The sequence below is a fragment of the Trichechus manatus genome, unplaced genomic scaffold, assembly GCF_000243295.1.
Source record: "Trichechus manatus latirostris isolate Lorelei unplaced genomic scaffold, TriManLat1.0 scaffold00038, whole genome shotgun sequence".
Lineage (NCBI taxonomy): Eukaryota > Metazoa > Chordata > Mammalia > Sirenia > Trichechidae > Trichechus > Trichechus manatus.
This window is the reverse complement of record NW_004443974.1, coordinates 7,256,340-7,264,783: the sequence shown is the minus strand read 5'-3', so window position 1 is coordinate 7,264,783 and position 8,444 is coordinate 7,256,340. Positions and strand designations below refer to the sequence as shown.

Below are 8,444 nucleotides of genomic sequence, written 5' to 3'. Positions count from 1 at the left end.
TTTTTTTTAAAAAAAAAGATATTACTGGGGCATCCATTTCCTGTGGACTCTTTGATACTTCAAGCCCTCTTGCATTAGCATTCTGAAAAGAAAAAAAAAAAAGAAAATTTACTTTACTAGGGTAACGTTCACTTTCCAGAAGTGATTGGAATTTGGACAACATTTAACTTAAGCTTCAAGCAGCTTTTTATGAGTTTTTAGCAATCCGGTGCAGTAACTGAGCCATTTCCTATTTAAATGGCTTCTATAGAAAATTAACAACTCAGTTATTAAACTAGCAGGATCCTACGATGATACATCTAGTGAAAGTAGACTTAATTAACTTATTTATTTCTATTTTATGTTTCACTGAGAGAAATTTCCATCTCATTCCAGCTGCTTTATTTATCTTTTGTCATGGGACTTTGCATGGATTTTTTTTTTTTTTTTTTTTTAAACTTTGGAGAGTGGAATTAGACATTATCCATAGAATTTTACAGGGTTATACACTAGCTTTCTTTACTGCATTATATGTAGGAGTGTGGTGCAGTGCTTTTATCTGTAGCGTTTAAATTTTTTTTAATTTTCCATTTTTCAAGAATAGTTTCTGCTTTATTACTATTAATGTTTATACACAGGCTACTTGTTGAAGTAAGTAATTAAAAATATAACCAAGTGCCTAAGTCTTTCAGCTGATGTACTAGATATTAAATTCTCCTAAGTTATGCAGAATCGTTTTTACAATTTTGATAAATTATGCACTAATGTAATGGCAGTTTTTTAAATGCAGATTTAAGCCTGTACATTGTTGAATCTGATGACTTGGCAAAAGAATCAGGTGCTTTCAGCTTTCTTGAGAAAACCCTGTATGTAGCGTTTGCACTGACTAACAAGATGGTATTGCTGGGTTTTTTAATTTGAACTAATTGATTTGGATGCTCATTGCATTATCTTGGTTTAATATTGTTTATTGTTACTTCATGTTCAGGTTTAATTTTGCTCGTTTTCTGACTGTTAGTTTGAGAAGACTATGAACCATGTAATAATAGAACATTGGCTAACCTTTATTCATTCTTAACAACATGAATAATTTCTGCCCTCTTAAAATGTGACTGAAAATTGTTTTGACTTGGCATCTGAAAGTATGCAGTATGTTCAATCAGTCATGCCCAGAATTTGTGGGAAGTATTTTATTGAAGCCTGAATTTCAGTCAACATTTTGCAAACAAAAGTTGGGCATTCCTTTCTGGTGATCTTACCTAGTTTGTCTTTTTGTTTTTCCTTCGTTTCTTTAAGATTAGTTTGACTTTTATTATTATTATTATTATTTTTAAATTAACTTCTGTGAAGTTGTTTACTCTGAAAATTGTACTGGAATATTTTAAGCCAAGCTGATCTTTCACCAGGTGTACTGTATGTAAGGGCTTTTCCTGCTAGCAAGATGCTTAAACAGGATCATGTTATTGGTCGTCTGAGCTATTTAGTTGTTTTACAAAACCACAGCATTGTATCAGATAAGATTTTGATAAAAAGTTTTGTGCACATTTCCAGGGGTGGGAGGGTTGACATTTCCCTGAAATTTCTTGATCAGAATGAGTAAATAAATGGTGTTTGATACCTGTCTTAATGAACATGCTCATAAGGTGACTGATAAGTTGTAAATATACCTGAGAAACAAAGGGGGTAGTTTTGATATTCTGGTGTCAGTATGGAAGATCTTACACATTTATTTAATACTCAAATATATGAAGATGTTTGTTTGTAGTGTAACAGCACAGTAGCCTTGACTTAGTTTCCTTTGGTTAGTGTTGTACCTTTTTGATATGGCCAGTGCTCCCCATCTCTACAAAGACATTTTATTTATTTCACTGTGTAACCTGAAATGAATAGGAACGAGAGTTTTAAACCATGTTACATTAACTTATTTATGACATTATAAATTAGCCTAGGATATTACAAGAACATGATTGTTATATAATTTATATCAGAACCTTTCTATAAATACGTGCTTATTACATTTGAAATGCTTCCAATGTACTTTCTTTGCTGTTTGTAATTCCAAAAAGGATAGGCAAACCAGTATGTCTATTTCATGGATATTTAAATAATGAGATCTTCCATGTTGAAGGTAATGTATTTTTTTTTAAGATTTTAAAATGGCTATTTTGTTACAAAATAGAGACCTATAAACAGTTTGAGAGCTCCTTATGTGCCCTCAGGGAAAGAACCCTCTGTGCAACAGAACTACATAAAAAACATCTTCAGCACGTTCTGAGGGTGAATATATACTACATAAATTGATCTTGTGTATTTAACCTATCTTTTTAATTTTAAAATTGAAAATTTGAAACTTGGTTGTGCTCTGCTGGAGGGGTTGGGATAAACTGCTTAGGTGTTTGCCTACTTGTCCAGTGAAATTACATTTGCATCAGTGTATGTATATACCTGCCAACCTTATTGGTGTGTCTCAGAACATTTATATTAAAATAATGCTTGTCTTGCAGCAGGTGATCCCATAAAACAATACTTCCCTGTTCTTAAAAATTCACTCTCATTCTCACTAACAACATAGAACTGCTTTTGTGTTGGGATTATTCTGTATTGCATTCTTTTTCTATGTAGTGGCCACCTTCTGTTTGTCACAGTGGGTTGAATGTGAAGTAAATACATTGGTTCTCTGATACTTTAGAAGAAAAAGTACGTTACCTGATCCTTCCTCAAAAGGGTACCCACTGATGTCATAGAGGAAAAGTTACAAATCAGACCTGTGATGTGACTTTTTAAATTTGGTGTTTGGTTATGTCTGTAATTTGACCCTTTTACCAACACATTTTGATCTATATATGTTTGGAATTAAAGGACATAAAGCAACAGGAGAGGAAATTGGTAATGTTGGTAACTAATGTGCATACCTTGCCTACGGCCTAATAATCAGGACAAAGGCTGCAGCCTGGAGAGCAGGAAAGTGGTGTTTTTTTCTCTCATTTTTTGTTTTTCAATTTCTAACCCCCATTTCGAAGTCCTTGTGCCTCATTCAGATACTACGGACTTAGCATCAATAGTTCTCTTTCATAATCTCATTTCATTTTATAAATCCTGAGAAAATTACACATGTATTTCTTCTAGTTGGTACTTGAGCAAAGCAGATTCCTTTGCTTTTGCTGCCATGACTTACTTTCAGTGCCGTATGATGAACCAGTGGCATACATGAAAGTTGTGCGTTGTGATTTTCAAGAGAAGGTAGTTCATTAGGCCAGTGCACTGATCATTTTCCTAGTAGCTATTTACTGTAGTAAGAGAATAATAAAAGAAACCTCCCATACTAGAACTGAAATTTTCCAGTTATATGGACCTAGTTCATTCAGATTTCAAGTTGATGCTAAATATATAAAGCATATCCCAACTTTATATGCTGCCTTGAAAAAATTACAGGATGCATAGCAATTTGTAGGTATTTAAAATGGGATAATTCAGACATTTAAAAAAATTGTTTTAAAAATCATCTAGCTTGCTTTTGCATTTTAGGTGTTAAATCCCATGTTTTGTTAATGGGTGGAATTTATACAGATCAGATTCAGCATGTAATTTCAATTTGGAATCTGAGTATTTCTTCCCTAGCTTCTTCTGAAAAGACTGTCACCAGCATTGGTAACTAATTATTAAAGGGAAAAGTTGCATTGCAACTACGTATGTTTCCTGGAAGAACTTTTCTTGTGTTTTAGTGAATGAAGAGTGTTGATGGGATCACTTACTGTAACTCTTACATAGGGACCCCTTCTGCAAAGCAGAACACAAATGAATATGCTCAAGGAGTATCCCATTTTCTGCTTAGTGAATACATTAGCTAGTAACTCCTTTATACTAGCAGTTTCTTTGTATCTCTTTGCTGGCAAGGAAATACAAGGAGTCAAAGCCACAGACCAGAACATCCCATAATTTGAGTGTAGTCCTATTTTTACTCCAAGAGCAGTTACTCCCCCAAGTCTAAAATCGGCAGTTTTTTGTTTTTGTTTTTAATAAAAATTTTAAAATAGCCCCAAACCAGTGGAACACAGACACTGGCTGCACTTAGTACTGCCAAAAACCAAGGTCATTTGCACATATTCATCAACCTTTCAAGAATTAGTCCTCACTTTATAACCCAAGGCATGGAAGTGCATGCATTCTCTTAGCTGGGCAAACAATTATACTGTAGTTGTGATACAACACATGTGGCTTTTATTTGTACTGCACATATCCACTGTACAGCCACTTGGGAGTATCGTGGTTAGCTTGCAGCAACTGCTGTCTGCATTTATACTGTTTATTGCATATTCTTTTCCCTGGAAGTGAAAGAGAAATGTTTTTCTTGTTGCGTTGATTACATTTTATAAATTTGCTTAGCTGGAAAGTTTGGGAAAAGAGGCCTGTTTGTCAATTGTACAACCGATTGTGAAGCTCTAGTGTGAATATTTTTACGTCTGTATTAGACATTTTCTTTGCAAATCTATTGTTCGATTGAAATGTAAATGAAATTAAAGATGGTGTACACCCATCATGTAAAAAGCAGGCACCATCTCTAAGATGGATTTAATGCTCATTTTTAAGGCATATACTCAGCTTCTATTTAAAATTATAATTTAAAATAATTCTGTACAATGAAATGGAGAATATATGGGAATAAATTCTATTCCATTTATTTCAATTTGAATTTCCAAATTGTAATGTTTCCCTTTGTGCTATAGGAATAGGATTAAATGGGGAAAGGCTAGGAGTTATAAGGCTTGTATATGGGGGGAGGGCAGAGATGGAACAATGAGGGTTGTGATGATAGTGAATAGCAAAGAGTGAATTCTGTTGTGTTTTTGTTGTAGCACTGAAGTGACGAGATACTAGCTTTGGCTGTTCACAGAATAGAGCATCATGATTTTCAGTGTTTGAGAGAAAATTGATGGAAAAAGTTTGCAGTACTTGACATGTATTTGCATGCACAAAATAAAATTATTTGTCCACCTTAAAAGTTTTTGTTTAGTATCAATATTAAATTTATGGCATATTTTAGTTATCTTGATTTCTTTGGTATCTTTTTGGGTATAACGAAGCTACCAGGACACTCCTTAGACTGGAATTTAAATAATCTCCTGCTTCATCCACATATCATTGGGAAGGATCTGAAAGAAATGAATAGATCCAGAGAATTTGAAATACTCCTTCATTCTGTCAGTCACTTCACTCCCTCAGTATAGAGCACTTTCTGCGTGGGAGATGAGGACATAGATAATACTAGCAGTTCACAGTCTAGTGGAGTAAATAGGACAAATACATACATAACTAATGCAAAGCAATGTAGAGGAAATACGGAGATAGTTCTGTGGGAGCTCAGAATATGAAAAGAGAATAGCGTGAGTGCATCTGGACGTCATTTTCACTGGGCCTTGAGTAGGTTTGTTTATTCACTCAGCTGAGACATTTTAAGCCCTTATCTGTGCCGGACATTTAAGGTTAAACGTCAATGAAACATGAACCTTTTTCTCTAGAAACTCAGTGTAAAAATGAGAAAGACTAATTTGAATAACCAGCCTCAGTGAGCTGTGTTCTAATGCAGGATATATGGAAATTTCAAAGCAAAATTATGGGGCAGGTGAAAGTGGCAGTGAGCCAGAGGAGGTACTTCTTAATAGAAGTGACCGCTGACTAGACTTTGTAGGCGGAATAAGATTTCACCCAGCAGCGTTACAGGGAGGAAACACAGCCTGAGTAACTCCTCTACCATCACAATAACCCATTCTGTATGTTAACGACATCTTTTACTGCAGATATACACCCTCTCCTCATTTATCAACAGGGTTAGGTTCCAAAGACCAGGTCATTATGCAGAAATATAGGATGACTACATCATTACATAATTGCCAAATTACATCATTCCATAAGTGTCAAACTACTGAGAATTATGGCCTAGCCAAGTTGACACACAGCCTTAACCGTCACAGCCAGCATTACTCTAGCCTCGCACCTCAGCGTTGGTTACTGCCAGAAGTATGTCATTAATGTGTGAAATAGTTGAATAGTAGATTTTTTACTATTGTCATAAATATGAAGTGTTGAATAGATAGTAAATAAGTGAGGAGAAGGTGTAGTGGTTTCCTGTTGTATATATTAGGTGTTAGTTTGTCCAAGGCATATAACTAGAAAGTAGGGTCAGAATTCTGATTCAGGTCTGCTCTCTGCATCTCACAATGAGGTGGTGGTGGTGGTGGTGGTGGTTGGAACCTATTTTAGCCATAAGTGTTACAGTGGAAGGGATGTTTAAGGTGTTTAGGTGATTCACCAAGTAATATATAAATAGCCATCTTTTACAGCACGTACTGTCTTCTGGGCACAGTCAAAACTGCTACAGATACATCATGAACTAGGTAGTCTTATTACCACCATTTTACATATAAGAAAACTGAAAAACCTCAGAGAATTTGCCCAAGGTCATGTACTGGGGACTCTTGGAAGTTAGATGATCTTAACAGTTTGAGGGTTTAGAAAAATCACTTTGATAGTAGTGTGAAAGGTGAAGCTAGAGATAGACTAACCAAGAGGCCAGGCCATCAGTCCAGGTGAGAAGTGTTGGGGTGTTGGGAGCATGGCCAAGCAGTGATGGAGGGAAAGAAATGGATTTGAAAAGTAAGAGAGCCATTGACAGGATTTGTTGCTACTTGCATGTAGGGAGTACATTAGACATTTACACATTATAATGGATTAAATTAGGCTTAGAATCCCAGACACCATTGTTGAGACATACTTGTGAAACATATAATCTTGTATAAGCCCTGGAGTAAGTGTCTATTAAGATTCGGAAGGAGGAAGAGAAGAAAGAACCATGGATAGCTGATCCAGAAAAAGGAGAGGAAATTTAATGAAGGCTGCAAAATGCCAGGAAGATTTTATTTCCTTTATAGTTAATATCTATTGAAGTAATTATCATGCACTTTAACAAAGGCTGAGATTTTTTATAATTGAAAACATCATAGTGCCGGTAGTTTATAAATTTAGACACATTACAGTCACTTAGGAATCTTTTGAAAATTCCAAAGCCTAGGTCACCTCCTTGACCGATCAGATCACAATGTCTAGGGGTGGAACCACAGCATCAGTACCTTTGAAGCTTCCCAGGTGCTTCCAGTGTGCAGAAAAATTTGGGAACTGCGGCCATATAATGAATGAAAATAAGTTTGAGACCTGTCTTAGCTTAAAAACCAAAACCAAACCCATTGCCGTCGAGTCGATTCTGACTCAGCGACCCTATAGGACAGTAGAACTGCCCCATGGGGTTTCCAAGGAGCGCCTGGTGGATTCAAACTGCAGAACTTTTGGTTAGCAGCTGAACTCTTAACCAATACACTGCCAGGGTTTCCTGTCTTAGGTGCATCAAAAAAACATCTATCCTCAAACGTTCAGGATTTTAGGTTTTCAGAGACTCATTCAACAAATATTTTGAGAACCTATCATATGGCTATTATATTAGGTCCCTGCATGGCATGGTTCGTACTGAACTACTAACCTCAAGGTTGGCAGTTTGAACCTACTGAGCAGCTCTGAGGAAGAAAGGCCTGGTGATCTGCTTCCGTAAAGATTACAGCTGATAAAACCCTTTGGAGCAGTTCTATTCTAATTCATGGAGTCGGCGTGGTTTGGAATTGACTCAACAGCAGCGGGTTTGGATTTTGGAGCCCTGGTGGCAAAGTGGTTAAGAGTTTGGCTGTTAACCAAAAGGTCAGCAGTTTGAATCCACCAGGCGTTCCTTGGAAACCCTATGGGGTAGTTCTACTCTGTCCTGTTGGGTCGCTATGAGTTGAAATCTACTTGACGGCAATGGATTTGGTTTTCTGGTTTTTTATATATGCCAGGTATTAGGGATATAGAGTAGAGGAGTTAACTAGTCCCTAATTTCATGAAACTTACATTACAGTTGGAAGGGCAAACGAAGTAAATAAAAGGTGAATTTAGATAATGAGGAATAATAAAACCAGAATGAAGATAACACACCAGGTGATGAGATTGTGTTATGTGGAGGTTGGTAGTTCTCAGCACTGTGCAGTTTTAGATAGGTCATCCTGCTGAACATCTATCTGGATCTCTAATAGACATCTCAAACTTAACATGTCCAAATCTAAGTTTCTAGTATTCACCCAATTCCTCCACCTACACTCCGTTAGCCTTCCCCATCTCACTTCCCTTTGACAACTCTTACTCATACATAGACCATCAGCAAATCCTGTCAGTGCTATCTTCAAAATCTATTCAGGTTATGATGTCAGTACTACCCGATGCAGTTTACAGATTGAATGCAGCTTCCTTTCAAATTTCCAACAGCTTTTTGCAGAAATGGAAAAGCTTATCCTCAAATTTGTATGGAATTGCAAGGAGCTCCAATTAGCCAAAACAGTCTTGAAAATGAAGAACAAAGTAGGACATGTAAACCAATTTCAAACTGTACT

General features: G+C 36.2%; 1 protein-coding gene across 6 annotated transcripts in view; it reads left to right on the top strand.

Annotated features, from left to right (window-relative positions):
- RC3H2 (ring finger and CCCH-type domains 2) overlaps positions 1-6,149 on the top strand; it is a 44,309-nt gene extending 38,160 nt beyond the window's left edge. For 4 of the 6 annotated variants that reach the window (XR_002823989.1, XR_002823990.1, XR_002823988.1 and 1 more), the window contains one exon: positions 1-4,973. Coding sequence is in view for 2 of the 6 variants with exons in the window: in XM_023730690.1 (XP_023586458.1) it covers positions 4,833-4,843 (11 nt within the window). In the remaining 4 variants the exon portion in view is untranslated. The other 2 variants (XM_023730691.1, XM_023730690.1) reach the window with 1 other exon arrangement.
- Positions 6,150-8,444: the final 2,295 nt, after the last annotated feature.